General features: G+C 41.5%; 1 protein-coding gene across 1 annotated transcript in view; it reads left to right on the top strand.

Moving 5' to 3' along the window:
- The window catches only part of PLCB1 (phospholipase C beta 1), a 990,679-nt gene that overhangs the window by 618,628 nt on the left and 355,858 nt on the right, over positions 1-16,193 (top strand). The window contains exons 8-9 of the mRNA XM_075339307.1: positions 1,804-1,904; positions 6,597-6,763. Of these exons, the coding sequence (XP_075195422.1) occupies positions 1,804-1,904; positions 6,597-6,763 (268 nt within the window). The remainder of the gene's footprint in view (positions 1-1,803; positions 1,905-6,596; positions 6,764-16,193) is intronic.

The following is a 16,193-nucleotide window of genomic DNA, read 5'->3' as shown; positions in this document are numbered from 1 at the left end:
ATCAGACGTCTCCCTGATGGTATTGCAAGATGGATAAGTATCTGACTGTATTTCTCAGCATTGAGGACACCATTGATCCTGACCAAATCTCCAACTCTATTTGCTGAAATACAGCCTCAAATGTGCAAGGATCCTCCATGCAAGCTTCTCTGTTGCCTGCAGGCACTTAATATTTTACCATTCTCCCATGGTTCCATGAATATTTGAGTTCATTTGGCCTTTCCATGTTGAAAGTATGGTCTTAAGCCACAATGCTTCCGTGAAGACCACTTAACTGATGGCACTGCTGGTCATTTTCCGAATTCAAAGGGAAGTAAGCATAATGTGGCTTTCATCTGCTGTACAAAATTTCCTTGACCGACCACTGCATCTACCGTCCTCACAATGCCCATTTCCTGGAGCTTCAAGAGAGCTTGAGCAGCACATAATAATAATAATAATAATAATAATAATAATAATTTTATTCATTCATATAGCGCTGTTAATTCCACAGCGCTTTACATACATTGGCAACACTGTCCCCATTGGGGCTCACAATGTATAGTCCCTATCTATGTCTTTGGAGTGTGGGAGGAAACCCACGCAAACACGGAGAGAACATACAAACTCCTTGCAGATGGTGTCCTTGGTGGGATTTGAACCCAGGACCCCAGCGCTGCAAGACTGCAGTGCTAACCACTGAGCCACCGTGCCACCCCACAGCATGAAACCCCAGTTTGCTTTGAAATCTTAGCTCTGGAGACACCTTGCTGATGCAGTATAACGATCTTGTGTGTTGTTCCTGTGCTCAGTATTACGAGGAACGCATCTTTGTAACAGAGTTTGTCTATTCCTCACCCAGTTATAAACCTCCTACACATCTGTTTCTGTCTCAGTTGATGATTGTGTTTCAATCTACAAATGAAAAAGATGATCTTTATAACCTGTTTGGTATAATTGGCTACAACTCACTATAATCTTACAAAATCCCTCACTTTGTTCAAGTGTACTTAGAAGAATTGATGCTGTGTTTAAGGATGAGGGGCGTTGGAGGGCTACACCACATACTGATTTGACTTACATTTCTTTTTTTTTCTTCTCTTTGTGTTTTGCTAATTGATAACAGTAATCAATTAACACTTCTATTTTTAAATGCATTGTTATTGTGCAACATATTTTAGGTTTTCTGTACCTGCTAAAAGCTTTTGCACAGTATCATACCTAATTGTTTTTCGCAATTCTTCTCATAAGGACCTTTATAGTGCCCAATTTAATATCTCATTATTAATTTGATGAAGGGAATCTGTCACCAGGTTTTTTGCCAGAGCAGCATAATGTACGGGTAGAGACCTTGATTGCTGCAGTTTTGATAAAATCACTGTTTTCTCTTCTACAGATCTACCAACTCTCTAAATGCTGAGCTCTATCTCCTCGCCCACACCACTCATTGGCAGCTTTCAGTGTTGACTGTGCATAGGCAGAAAGCTACCAATCAATGTGGGGGTGGGGTTATACAGAGCTCGGGAATATGGAGGACTACATGGCAGCAGGTTTACTAATCATTTAGTGATAATCTCCTGCTGATTAACACCTTGATTTGATCAAACTGCAGCAAGCATCCAAGTAACCGACGTATTGCTAGAATTGGGGTCTCTGTCTCAGATTAGGTGGCAAACACTTGGTGACAGATTCTCTTTAACTAACTTCAAATATTTATTTCAGCAATTTCTATAAATTTATCCCTGTTATATGGATACATTTTTGCACTTTAGATTGTGGCAAAAAAAAATGATTCTAAATATATGTCTTTTTTTTATTTTATAGAGCGATTCCATCCCTCAAGACGACTTTACACCAGAATCGTATAGAGCCTTTGTAAATAACATATGTCCCCGTCCGGAGATGGATAATATATTTTCAGAATTGTAAGTAACTTTACATCTTATTTCAGCTCCTACAATACAGCAAAACAGTTGTAGTGTAAAATGCTGCTCAGACGTGCATATAAAGGCCTTTTGCTTCTAAGACAATTTTCACACTTTTAAGAAACACAAATAAAAGCTGAGTTCTAAAATAAATTGGTCGTATTATACCCCTGTATGTTGCACATATATTTCATGAAAGTATCCATCATTGTCATTTGGAATAAAATCATAAAAAAATAAATCTTAAAAATTCATACATTTAAAGGGGTTGTCCTGTCTAAGATGACAAGACTGTAGACACTCTATGTGACTTTACACCAGGAGTGGGCAATTCATTTTCCTGAGGGGCCACATGAGAGAACATGACAGGTGTGGAGAACCGGACCAATAAACTGAAATTAATTCTGCTCAATATCAATATTAATATTAACATAATAATTATGCGAACATAAATAAGTGTGCTGACATCCCCATATATGCAGCATGAGCCCTCACATAGCTCCCTATATACAGTGTAAGCCCTCACATAAGTCCCTGTATACCGTGTGAGCCCCAACATAGCTTCATATGTACAGCATGAGCCCTCACATAGCTCCCTATATACAGTGCCTTGCGAAAGTATTCAGCCCCTTTGAATTTTTCAACCTTTTCCCACATTTCAGACGTCAAACATAAAGATAAAAAAATGTAATGTTATGGTGAAGAATCAACAACAAGTGGGACACAATTGTGAAGGGAAACAAAATGTATTGCTTATTTTAAACTTTTATAAAAAATAATAAACTGAAAATTGGGGCGTGCAATATTATTCGTCCCCTTTAAATTAATACTTTGTAGCGCCACCTTTTGCTGCGATTACAGCTGAAAGTCGCTTGGGTTATGTGTCTATCAGTTTTGCACATCGAGAGACTGAAATTCTTGCCCATTCTTCCTTTGCAAACAGCTGGAGCTGAGTGAGGTTGGATGGAGGCGTTTGTGAACAGCAGTTTTCAGCTCATTCCACAGATTCTCGATTGGATTCAGGTCTGGACTGTGACTTGGCCATTCTAACACCTGGATACGTTTATTTGTGAACCATTCCATTGTAGATTTTGCTTTATTTCTTGGATCATTGTCTTGTTGAAATACAAATCTCCGTCCCAGTCTCAGGTCTTTTGCAGACTCCAACAGGTTTTCTTCAAGAATGGTCCTGTATTTGGCTCCATCCATCTTCCCATTAATTTTAACCATCTTCCCTGTCCCTGCTGAAGAAAAGCAGGCCCAAACCATGATGTTGCCACCACCATGTTTGACAGTGGGAATGTTGTGTTCAGGGTGATGAGCTATGTTGCTTTTATGCCAAACATATCGTTTGGCATTGTGCCCAAAAAGTTCGATTTTAGTATCATCTGACCAGAACACCTTCTTCCACATGTTTGGTGTGTCTCCCAGGTGGCTTGTGACAAACTTTAAACGACACTTTTTATGGATATCTTTGAGAAATGGCTTTCTCTTTGCCACTCTTACATAAAGGCCAGATTTGTGCAGTGTACGACTGATTGTTGTCTTATGGACAGACTCTCCCACCTTAGCTGTAGATCTCTGCAGTTCATCCAGAGGGATCATGGGCCTCTTGGCTGCATCTCTGATCAGTCTTCTCCTTGTTTGAGATGAAATTTTTGAGTGACGGCCGGGTCTTGGTAGATTTGCAGTGGTATGATACTCCTTCCATTTCAATATGATCGCTTGCACAGTGCTTCTTTGGATGTTTAAAGTTGTGGAAATCTTTTTGTAACCAAATACAGCTTTAAACCTCTCCACAACAGTATCACGGACCTGCCTGTTGTGTTCCTTGGTCTTCATGATACTATCTGTGCTTTAAACAGAACACTGAGACTATCACAGAGCAGGTGCATTTATACGGAGACTTGATTACACACAGGGGCTTATATTTATCATCATCAGTCATTTAGGACAACATTGGATCATTCAGAGATCCTCAATGAACTTCTGGAGTGAGTTTGCTGCACTGAAAGTAAAGGGGATGAATAATATTGCACACCCCAATTTTCATTGTATTCTTTTTTTACAAAAGTTTAAAATAAGCAATAAATTTTGTTCAACTTCACATATTGTGCCCCACTTGTTGATTCTTCACCATTACATTAAAATTTTTATCTTTATGTTTGAAGCCTGAAATGTGGGAAAACGTTGAAAAATTCAAGGGAGCCGAATACTTTTGCAAGGCACTGTATAGTATGAGTCCTCACATAGTCCCTCTATATACAAAAAAAGAAAAAAGTCCTGCTCACGACATGAGATCCATGAAACAGGTATTGATGATGGTGCACTGAATGAATGCCTGGCCAGCATATGATCCATTGAGAAAAAGGTTTTCCTGCACAACGTCCAAGTAAGATTAAAATACAATTTATTTAATTCCTTAAAAGCCACCAGCATGTGTCAAAATAAAAAGGTTCAATGTCCTATTACGCAGATTATTTCCATATTTACGTATTTCAATCTCTTCCGCTCTTAGTCATAATATGGAAATAATATGTGTAATGGGACATTGAACCCCCTTTGTTTTGCCACATGCTGGTGGCTTTTAAGGAATTAATTGGATTTTAATCTAACTTGGACATTGTGCTGGAAAAGTATGAGCCCCCACACAACCCTCTATATATCATAAGCCCCAAAACAGCCCCTTACATACAGTATGAGCCCCCACATACCACTCCAAATACAATGTGAGCCCCCACATAGCCTCTCTATATACAGTGTGAGCCCCCACATCGCCTCATTATATACAGTGCGAGCCCTCACGTAGCCTCCCTTTATATAGAGTGGGCTCTCACATAAACCCACTATATACAGTGTGAGCCCCCAATTAGCCCCTACATATAGTATAAGCCTCCACAGCCTCTTTTTATTACAGTATGAGCCTACACAAAACCCCCTATATAAAGTATGTGCCCTCACAAAGCCACATAGCCTTCTATATACAGCATGAGCCCCAAATAGCTTCCTATGCTATTCCTATGCTAATAAGGACCTGGACTAGTCATACGGAAATTATTTCCCCAGACTAGTGAGCCCTCTTTTCATGTTATCATACCTCTGTAGCCATGATAACACAATGTTCACGAGCTGGAAATGCTTGGGCATGGGTGCAGCTCATTTTGGCAGCATGAATGCACTTCAGAAGCTGGGTGTATGTATCCCAGCTTCAGACAGGCGCACTGCGCATGATTAGATGTATGTATATAGAGTGTGTTCTGAGGTGTGGTATGGGCTTCATCACTTAAACTGTCTTTTGTGATGATTAGAAGTGCAGAAGCTGATGCTGCCGAAATGAGCCTCACGCTTTTTTAAAAAAATGATTTAAATAAACAATTATTTAAAAAAGGTGTGGGGTCCCCCAATTTTGATAGCCAGCCATGATAAATCAGACAACAAGGGGCTGGTATTTTCAGGCTCTGGAGGCTCATGGCTATTGGGCCCTCTCCAGCCTAAAAATAGCAGCCCACAGCCACCCCACAATTGGCGATGCAACCATTAGATTTGCCAATTGTGGCACTTATCTGGCTCATCTCGATTGCCCTGGTATGGTGGCAACCAGGGTAATATAAGGGGTTAATGACAGCTCTGATTTCTCAAAAAATCACAGCTGTCACGAAGCCCTGGATCAGTAATGGGTACGGGGTCTAATCATCTAAAGTAAAAAGAAGTAAACAGAAAGTAAGAAAATACTCTATTTCTCCAATTTATTAACTCACAAAACACCCCTGCAGTTCTAACGTAATCCACACAATGACATCCCACGACAATCTCAGCTCTCTTACATCCTGAGGTTGTAGTGCGCGGTTACATTAGAAATCATGACTGATCACTGTGGCCTGTGGGACACGCTGACAGAGCCACAGCTGTGAGAGTGGTGACGTCAGTGAGTTCACCTGAGGTCACATCTGTCAGTTCCCAAGGTACTCCAGCTTAGGCTGTGTGTGTATGTTGAGTACATTGTTGCAGGAATTTCTGCGTGGGGTTCCTCGTATTTTCATGCACAGCCAAGTTAAAGCAGACAGCGGAGGGCTGCAGCCTCTAGCTGTCTGCTTTATCTGTGCTGAGTATCAAAACTGGTTTTTAATTATGTATTAATTACTTATTTTTACACTACACTTCGGGGACTCAGACAGCTTGTGTGAGCGCAAACAATCACAGATGCTGGCACAGAGGGTGGGAGCGCAGTCTGACTGCAACCAATCACAAACTCTGTCACAGATGATGGGTGGGGAAATTAGTGAATATTCATAAGGTTTAATGAGCAGACCCGGAAACAGTGTGACAGCCATGCGGAAACTCAGTAAGTATAATTGTCGTGCTTTAATCCCCATTTTGTTTCCTTTTGTAGCCACCTAGCCTTTACTACCACCATTTTATGGCACTAAAGTTTGGGTCCCAATAGACTTATATGGGGTTCATGGTCCGGGCTCACGTTCGGGTCATGTCTGGTCCTAAACTGGACTTTTTAGTTTAAGTCCGACGGGACCAAGTTTCAGCAAGTTGCGTATCACACTTGCAGAATTAAAAATGAAATATTCAGCTGTGCTCAATCTCTTTTCTAGCGTTTACCCTCAGGAAAGTGTATTGTGATAATTATTATTATTCCATAATATTTTCAGTTATATATTCGCTTACCTTGCTGTTTTTCAGTGGCACAAAAAGTAAATCATACCTCAGTGTTGATCAGATGACAGAATTCATTAACTCCAAGCAGCGGGATCCACGGCTAAATGAAATTCTGTATCCACCACTGAAACAAGAACAAGTCCAGCTACTAATTGAGAAATATGAGCCTAACAGCAGCCTGGCATCAAAAGGTGAGAGAATAATATGTCAGCATATAACACGGAGGTCCCTATGTACAGTATGAAATCCTGTAGATAGCAGCATTGCATTAGGAAATATTGGGCATCCAAGGTGCCAGGAATTACTAACCACCTAGTACTTAGTGTATAGATTTGTATATGATAAGTACTTACAGGTATATATAGATAAGAGGGGGACCTACAGCAAAGGTTAAAATGTGACACCCTTCTGGGGCCGTGGGACAGGACATTCAGGGAAACCATGGTTTAGACCAGTGTTTCCCAAACTCCAGTTCCTATGACCCCAACAAGTCATGTTTTCAGGATTTCCTTACTATTGAGCAGGTGATGGAATCATTATCAAGGTATCACCTGTGCTATATTAAGGAAATCCTGAAAACATGACCTGTTGGGGGTCGTGAGGACTGGAGTTTGGGAACCACTGGTTTAGACTGACCACTGCATCCTCCATGCTACGGCAGTGACTATCTTGGAAGCAGGAGGAAAGAAATGCCAATCTGAGCAAAAGAGGCAGCAGGAGGCAAATGAAGGGCATCAGGTAGGGTGAACATACGCGAAAAATCTATAATCACACTTCAATCCACAGGTGGAGGGTCAATGTAATCTTTTCTTAGGAAGCATAGAGATTGTTCTTGTTCTTGGTTCCCAATGTTTCATCCTATTTCCTTTACTACAGGGGTGGACAATTAATTTATCTGAAGAGCCACATGAGAGACCGTCACTGTGGAGAGTCGAACCAATAGGCTGAAATTAATTTTGCTCAATATTAATATATTAATTATAATATTATTTCATATTGATATTGATTAAATCACTTAATATTGAGCAGAATTAAGTAAGCTAACATCTCCCCTATATACTGTATGAGCCAACACATAGCCCTCATATATACAGTATGAGTCCAAACATAAGCCCCTACATATAGTGTGACCCTCCTCACAGCCCGAATATACAATATAAGCCCCCCACACGGTCCCCCTATATACAGTATGATAACCCAAATATTCTTCTTATACACAGTATGAACCCAAACATAGCCCACCTATGTACAGTATGAGCCCTCGCGTAGCCCCCTTTATACTGTATGAGCCCCATTTAGTCCCATATATACAGTATGATCCAACACATAGCCCCTTATATACAGGACGAGCCCTCACATTTTCCTTATGTATAGTATGAGCCCCCATATAGCCTCATATATACAGTATGAGTCCCAATAGCCTTTTATATACAGTATGTGCCACCACATAGCCCCCTAGATATAGTATGAGCCACCAAACATACAGAATGGGCCCTTATGTAGCCCCTACAGTATGAGCCACCTATATTCAGTATGAGACCCCACATAGCTCTCCTATATATATATAATTATATTAGTATGAGCTCCCATAGCCGTCCTAATATAGGCGCAGATCTCACACACATAGGAAAAAAAACACATACACACCTCACTCCCGTTCCCCTGACACTCCGGTCTCCAGTGACTCCAACATTGGGATGTGGGTGGGGGAGAGCACGGTGCGGCCCACGGTCCACTGTTTTCGGCCCTTCAGCTGTCTCTGTCTGCGGGCAGGACTGGGACAGGCAGAAGGCCGGATGTGGGTCATGGGCCACACTTTGTCCAGCTCTTCTCTAGTGCAAATAGATATTATATCTTTGCTTCTAATACCAAATAACCGGGTCTCTGACAGGAAGGTGTGAGTACTAAACGAGCAATAATCTAAGCAGTTCCCTTTTCCTCATTAATGTGAATCAGTAGAAGCCGTATATTTCTATTCTCCAATGAACAGATCAAGATGTATTATAATTATTAGTATATTTTTAGATTTAACGTAGGTTTCTCCAACACATTAACCATAGTCCATTTAATAACGTCTCCTTACTGTGTGCTAATTGCATCCTATAGCGTGTATATACCTGCCAGCATGTTGGCACATTAAGGGTTTCTTCTGCATGAATAGCACAAATTATAAATCTCTTTAATATGTTGTTGAAAACACATAGAAGAAGGAAAAGTCGTCATTTCATTGGGATTAAAGGATTACGCTGAGTTTATTATGAGATTTCATTATCATAATAACAAAAAGCATAATATTTTCGCCACTATGCAATTTACCCTTTATCTGAATGACATGTGTATTGACGTGCCCCTCCATCTACCACCATCTTATGGATGGGATCATCATCCAGACAGAATAAAAGGCTGAATGAGGAGCGCTGCATGACTAGTTAAGAAAATGGGACCCAATTTCAATAAAGGTTAGATTAGTAACAATGTTGCAACTCATGTGGCTACTTTGAAGAATCTTTAAAGGAAACCTGTCAGGTACAATATGCACCCAGAACCACGAGCAGTTCTGGGTACATATTACTAATCCCTTCCTAGTAGTCCCTGTATACACTACCATAGATAAAGAGATCTTTAGAAAAAACATTTATAAAGCTCCTTTATGATATGCTAATGAGGCCAGGAACTATTCGCAAGGCCATTAAAACCCTTGGCTAGTCGGCGCCCTTAGCAGGTAAGCACACCCCTGTGCTAACATGTCGATAATAATGAGTGAGCAGTGTCAGAGGAATGGTCACTCTCACCTCTCTGCTGCCACTGTTGCTTTTCAGCTCACTGCGCACGATCAAAACGTCCCCGCACTACACCAGTTTGAAGCCGGGACGCGTACACCCAGTTTCATAGTACATATGACTGGAAGTCCGGGACTTCTAATCTTGCGCATTGAGCAAAAATCAAGTGTTGGTGGCAGCAGAGAGCAGTGATATCGACCATGCCTCTGACGTTGCGCATTCATTAGTATGTTAGCATACCCACAGGGACGTGCTTCCATACTAAGGGGGGCGACTAGCCAAGGGACATAACGCCCTTGTGACTAGTCGCTGGCCTCATTAGCATATGATAAAAGATCTTAGAAGTATTTTCTAAAGATCTCATTATCTATGTTACTACAGTCATGGCCAAAATTATATTTTCACATGATCTGTTGCCCTCTGGTTTTTAATTGTGTTTGTCTGATGTTTACATCACATACAGAAATATAATTGCAATCATATTATGAGACCAAAAGGTTCTATTGACAGTTAGAATGAGTTAATGCAGCAAGTCAATATTTGCAGTGATGCCCCTTCTTCTTCAGGACCTCTTCAATTCTCCCTGGCATGCTCTCAATCAACTTCTGGAGCAAATCCTGTCTGACAGCTGTCCATTCTTGCATAAACAATGCTTGCATTTTGCCAGAATTTGTTGGTTTTTGTTTGTCCACCCGTCTCTTGATGATTGCCCACAAGTTCTCAATGGGATTAAGATCTGGGGAGTTTCCAGGCCATGGACCCAAAATCTCTATGTTTTGTTCCATGAGCCATTTAGTGATCACCTTTGCTTTATGGCAAGGTGCTCCATCATGCTGGAAAAGGCATTGTTGGGCGCCAAACTGCTCTTGGACAGTTGGGAGAAGTTGCTCTTGGAGGACATTCTGGTACCATTCTTTATTCATGGATGTGTTTTTAGGCAAGACTGTGAGTGAGCCGATTCCCTTGGCTGAGAAGCAACCCCACACATGAATCGTTTCAGGATGCTTAACAGTTGGCATGAGACAAGACTGGTGGTAGCGCTCACCTCTTCTTCTCCTAATAAGCTGTTTTCCAGATGTCCCAAACAATCGAAAAGGGGATTCATCTGAGAAAATGACTTTACCCCAGTCCTCAGCAGTCCACTACCTGTACCTTTTGCAGAATATTAGTCGGTCCCTGATATTTTTTCTGGAGAGAAGTGGCTTCTTTGGTGCCCTCCTTGAAAACAGGCCTTGCTCAAGCAGTCTCCGCCTCACAGTGCGTGCAGAAGCACTCGCACCAGCCTGCTGCCATTGCTGAGCTAGCTCGGCACTGCTGGTAGTCCCATCCCGCAGCTGAAACAGTTTTAAGATACGGTCCTGGCGTTTGCTGGTCCTTCTTGGGCGCCCTGGAGCCTTTTTGGCAACAATGGAAGCTCTCTGCTTGAAGTTCTTGATGATGCGATAGATTGTTGACTGAGGTGCAATCTTTGTAGCTGCGATACTCTTCCCTGTTAGGCCATTTTTGTGCAAAGCAATGATGGCTGCACGTGTTTCTTTAGAGATAACCATGGTTAACTGAAGAGAAACAATGATACCAAGCACCAGCCTCCTTTTAAAGTGTCCAGTGGTGTCATTCTTACTTAATCATGACTGATTGATTGCCAGCCCTGTCCTCATCAACACCTACACCTGTGGTAATGGAACAATCACTAAAACAATGTTAGCTGCTCCTTTTAAGGCAGGAATGCAATGATGTTGAAATGTGTTTTGGAGGTTAAAGTTCATTTTCTTAGCCAATATTGACTTTGCAAGTAATTGCTGTTAAGCTGATCACTCTTTATGACATTCTGGAGTATATGCAAATTGCCATTAGAAAAACTGAAGCAGTAGACTTTGTAAAAATTAATATTTGTAGCATTCTCAAAATTTTTGGCCATGACTGTAGATGCTGGGAAGGTTAGGCAGGGATTTGCAATATACACCCAGAACTGCTTGTGATTCTGGATGCCTATTGCACCTGGCAGGTTCCCTTTAAAAGCTATGCACACTTTTAAGATGGAAAAACTATATATTTTTCATACATTAGTGGCAACCTTTAGTTATAAAAATTGAGCTAAATTTCTGTCTGCATTATTCATTCCTTCCTTTTCAGACCCTTTTGATATGCAGTTTGCAGCCTAATTTTTCTCTTGTGGGAGTGTCCCTTTCAGTAATACAGGCTGGATGGGTTTTCGAGATAATGACATCTTCCTAGCCCTACACACCTTATTGTACTTATTTCATTTTCATGTGCTTTCCTCCTGTATATAGCTTGTTTTGTCTGCCTTCCCGGAGACTTTAGATACTTTTTCTCCTTCTATATTATAAAGACTTGTGTATAAAACTACTGCCCCCTCCATGCTGCTAACCCAGAATGAAGGGAGGGGGAAAGCAGATAGAGTTGTCTAAGGCTAGGTTCACATTTTCGTTGTTTTAAATCTGTCATGTCCGTCCGTCAGCGACAGATCCGTCGTTTTTTAGATGGCAACTGATGCAACGGATGTGTTTTTCACAGGATTCTGTTCACAGGAATCCTGTGAAAAAACTAATTTGTCGCGTCCGTTACATCCGCTGTGCGTCCGTTTTTTGACGGATCCATCGTGATCCGTTTGTGTTTGGGACAGCCCAGTGGGTGTGCCAAACCTGCTGGGCATGCTTATTAGAGCATGACGGAATCCAGCACTGGATTCCGTTGTAAGACGGATTACGACGGAATCCAGCACCATAGACATCCATTACAAGCTTGACGGATGGCGACGGATTCCTGCGCGGTGCGTTAATTTTGATGGCCCAAAAAACCTTACATTCTGCGTTGTTTCCACCCGGCGGTCAGTCCAAAGACGACTGATGCGCCACGCAGCGGATGCAACGCAAGGTCATCAGTCGCAATCCGCCACTAATACAAGTTTATAGGAAACAATGGCATCCGCCAAACGGATTCCGTTGTTTACCAGAGCCGCGGATTGTGACTGATACAAATTGACGGGAATGTGAACCTTGCCTAAGCCAGCAGAAGAAGCTCTCACAGATTTGTACCCATTTTGCAGACCGGTCAGATAAAGAACTAACAAACTCTCTAGCAGCAAAATGGCAGAAAATCTTTACTGAAAACTATTTGGAAAGTTGCTTAATTTTGCATTTAAGAAGCAAATTAACAATAAAAAAACAATTGTGTGCAAAGGTATAAATAGCCTTTACATGTCTTATAAGGAACTCCAGGGTCTGGTTAGGAAGCACTGGCTTATGGAAATTACATAAATATGGTTATTTGCATATCCATTGTCACAGGGTCAGCCCACATTACCATACTTCACTATATTACAATGCTATTCTCAGATGAGGAATATGTTTTACGCTAGCAAATATTGTGGCCAGAACTTCCAACTATTGCAGTCTATTGTTGCTAATGGGAAATCTGACTCTGAATAATGGGGTCGTTAAAATCAATGCAATATGCAGATTTAAGCTTACACTGAAGAGCTTCCTTATACTAATTAAAAACCTGAATGCCACCTTTTAGTTAAGTAGGAAACCATCAAAGTGTGCCAACCTTCAGGTACCACAAAGAGATCTTGGCACCTCTTGCTACTGTTAATAGCACCGCATAGAAAATCTATGTATAATTGCAAAGAATATTTCTTCTCTGACCCTACACATATACCTGAAGGATACGAATGAGCCCTTCCACTCGCACAGGGACAACAAACCAAGGAAGATGGTAACCACAGGTCCCTATACAGACTAGGAGGACCTCAAACCTGACCCTGTTTTTTCCCTGCCTGACTGCGGAGGTTTTGTAATACTGTAGGAGGGAAAGAAAGCGCAAATAGGGTCTTACCCGGTATGAGGGTAGAAATGATGAGAAGGAATACACTCACCTGGTGAGGTTGTGCCAGTCACAACCCCTTTCTCAAGCTTATGAGGGTCTAGTGGTTTAACAGTGGCGCCGAAATGACATAATATATATAGAGAAAAGAAACGGGTTTTGCGCCGCGCTAAAAACCACAGATGCTGTAGATTAAAAAAGACTTTTATTTTTACAAATCTACGCGTTTCAGAGACATCTCCGTCTCCTTTATCAGGAAAAAGAAATCAAAAGAGCATGATTTCTTTTTTCCTGATGAAGGAGACGGAGATGTCTCTGAAACGCGTAGATTTGTAAAAATAAAAAGGAAGTCTTTTTTTAATCTACAGCATCTGTGGTTTTTAGCGCGGCGCAAAACCCCTTTCTTTTCTCTATACATATTATATGACCGCGGAGGTTAGCAACCTAAAATTTCACAATGGTGCTCCCACTCAATGTCAGCTGAGTGTTCTTAACTGTGCCCTAAACTATAAACCAAGTGTAACACAAAACACCAATAAACATAAAAGAAGTGCACACAGATGGAGGGTGAGACACATGGCTAGCAACGTGGAAACACAGTTTTCAAGAGTAGATGGAAGAAACTGAAAGAAACCCCAAAATACTTATGAAATAAGTTGAACTCCTCCGAATCCCAAGTGAAATAGAATGGGAAAATGCTAGAAAGGGAATCACACACTCAAACTGCAGGGAAAAGCAAAAGCGATTACTCAGCAAGATTATCCTAAACTGAGGAGCTAGGACTCCAAACATCCATCAACCTTGGAATATAGCAGCACTGAAAGCATGAGTAGAAGTAAAACAGAAAGACAAGGCAAAGGAAAAGGAAAGTCAAGAGAACTAGCAACAGTTGGACCGATACAAAACATGCTGTAGTCCAACAGAGAAGGGAAACCGACCACAAAACCAGAGGTCACTGGATTGATCCCCGGAGTTGAGCCATGACAGTTCTCCTTTGCCCCTTCCCCTAAAATCTCTGCTCCCCAAATTATATGACCATTAATTGAGTCGGAGCTCTGTAAGCTGTCAAGAGGACAGTAGAAGGTGAGGACTTATATGACTATGGAGTCATTGCTTTTGATGATCCATGCAACTTACTTTACCTTGCACAGAAGACAGAAAGATGGTCACAGTAAATAAAGAGGACAGCAGAATGGCCAGGGTAACTATAGAGGACAGCATGAGGGTCAAACTAACTATAACATATAGTAGGATGATCAAACTAACTATAGAGAACAGCAGGATGGTCAACGTAATTATAGAGGACAGCAGGATTATCAGACTTACTATAGAGGACTACGGAATACTTAAGGTAACTAAAGAGGAATAAAGGGTAGTCAAGGTAACTAAAGGGCTGAGCAGAAAAAATGGTCAGGATAACTATAGAGGACAACAATGGTGAAGTTAACTATAGAGGAGATAACAATTGTCAAGGTATCTATAGAAAACAGTAGGATGGTTAATGTAACTACAGAAGATGGTCAGGATAAATATAGAGGATAGCAGGATGGTCAGGCTAACTATAGAGAACAGTAGGATGGTCAATGTAACTACAGAGGATGGTCAGGCTAGCAATAGAAGACACTGAGACAGGCTATCTATAGAGGACAGTGGGATGGTTGGGCTAACTATAGAGGACAGCGGGACAGTCAGGCTAACTATAGAGGACAGTGGGATGGTCAGGCTAACTATAGAGGACAGTGGGATGGTCAGGCTAACTATAGAGGACAGTAGGATGGTCAGGCTAACTATAGAGAACAGCGGGACAGTCAGGCTAACTATAGAGGACAGCGGGATGGTCAGGCTAACTATAGAGGACAGCCGGACAGTCAGGCTAACTATAGAGGACAGCGGGATGGTCAGGCTAACTATAGAGGACAGCGGGATGGTCAGGCTAACTATAGAGGACAGCGGGACAGTCAGGCTAACTATAGAGGACAGTGGGATGGTCAGGCTAACTATAGAGGACAGCGGGATGGTCAGGCTAACTATAGAGGACAGCGGGACAGTCAGGCTAACTATAGAGGACAGCGGGATGGTCAGGCTAACTATAGAGGACAGTGGGATGGTCAGGCTAACTATAGAGGACAGTGGGATGGTCAGGCTAACTATAGAGGACAGTAGGATGGTCAGGCTAACTATAGAGGACAGCGGGATGGTCAGGCTAACTATAGAGGACAGTGGGACAGTCAGGCTAACTATAGAGGACAGTGGGATGGTCAGGCTAACTATAGAGGACAGGGATGGTCAGGCTAACTATAGAGGACAGGGATGGTCAAAATAACTAGTGATGATAGCAGGACAGTCATCCTACTGTCTTCTGGTAAATCACCTTCCTTAATATGACACAAGAAGAGCTAGTGATTGGGATTACAGCCACATGTGTTGGATTCTTGCTGAGGTGGTAAAAAAATATGTACATTCATCTAGGATATGGTAATGTAGACTTTTAAATTTATGCTTAGTTAAGTATTATGCATGTTCTTTTTAATTCCAATTTCCATTTTCTGATAGCCAGTATCTGCACTGTGATGCTCTGCGTGTTACTCTGTGAACTTTAAAGCATGAAGAGCACCACACTGAGTGTGAGCGGAGAAACCCTGGGGAGATAGTCTGATGAAAAGCACCATTAGACAGGGTTTGACATCTCACATAGATCTGTGATGTTTGTCAGTATTCCCAATTCTACTTCTGATTCAGCCTATTTCCCATTGGATCGCACTGTCAAGATACAATGAACTGTTCTGAGAAAGGATTGTGCACATTAAGCCAGCACCTAGGGAGTTTAGCAAGAGTCGGATTGAATGTTAAATGTAAAATGTTGTGCAGAGGAAAAGAAAAGTTGTATTTGAGAATAAAGTGTTTTAGTCCTGCTGATGTGCAGAACAAAAGTACAAGTTCCTAGATGTTACATGTCATCTTGCTTAATTTTAATGCTCTTCATATTGGAAAATGT

This window comes from Anomaloglossus baeobatrachus, chromosome 3 (assembly GCF_048569485.1).
Source record: "Anomaloglossus baeobatrachus isolate aAnoBae1 chromosome 3, aAnoBae1.hap1, whole genome shotgun sequence".
NCBI lineage: Eukaryota > Metazoa > Chordata > Amphibia > Anura > Aromobatidae > Anomaloglossus > Anomaloglossus baeobatrachus.
This window is presented reverse-complemented; position numbering and strand designations above follow the sequence as displayed.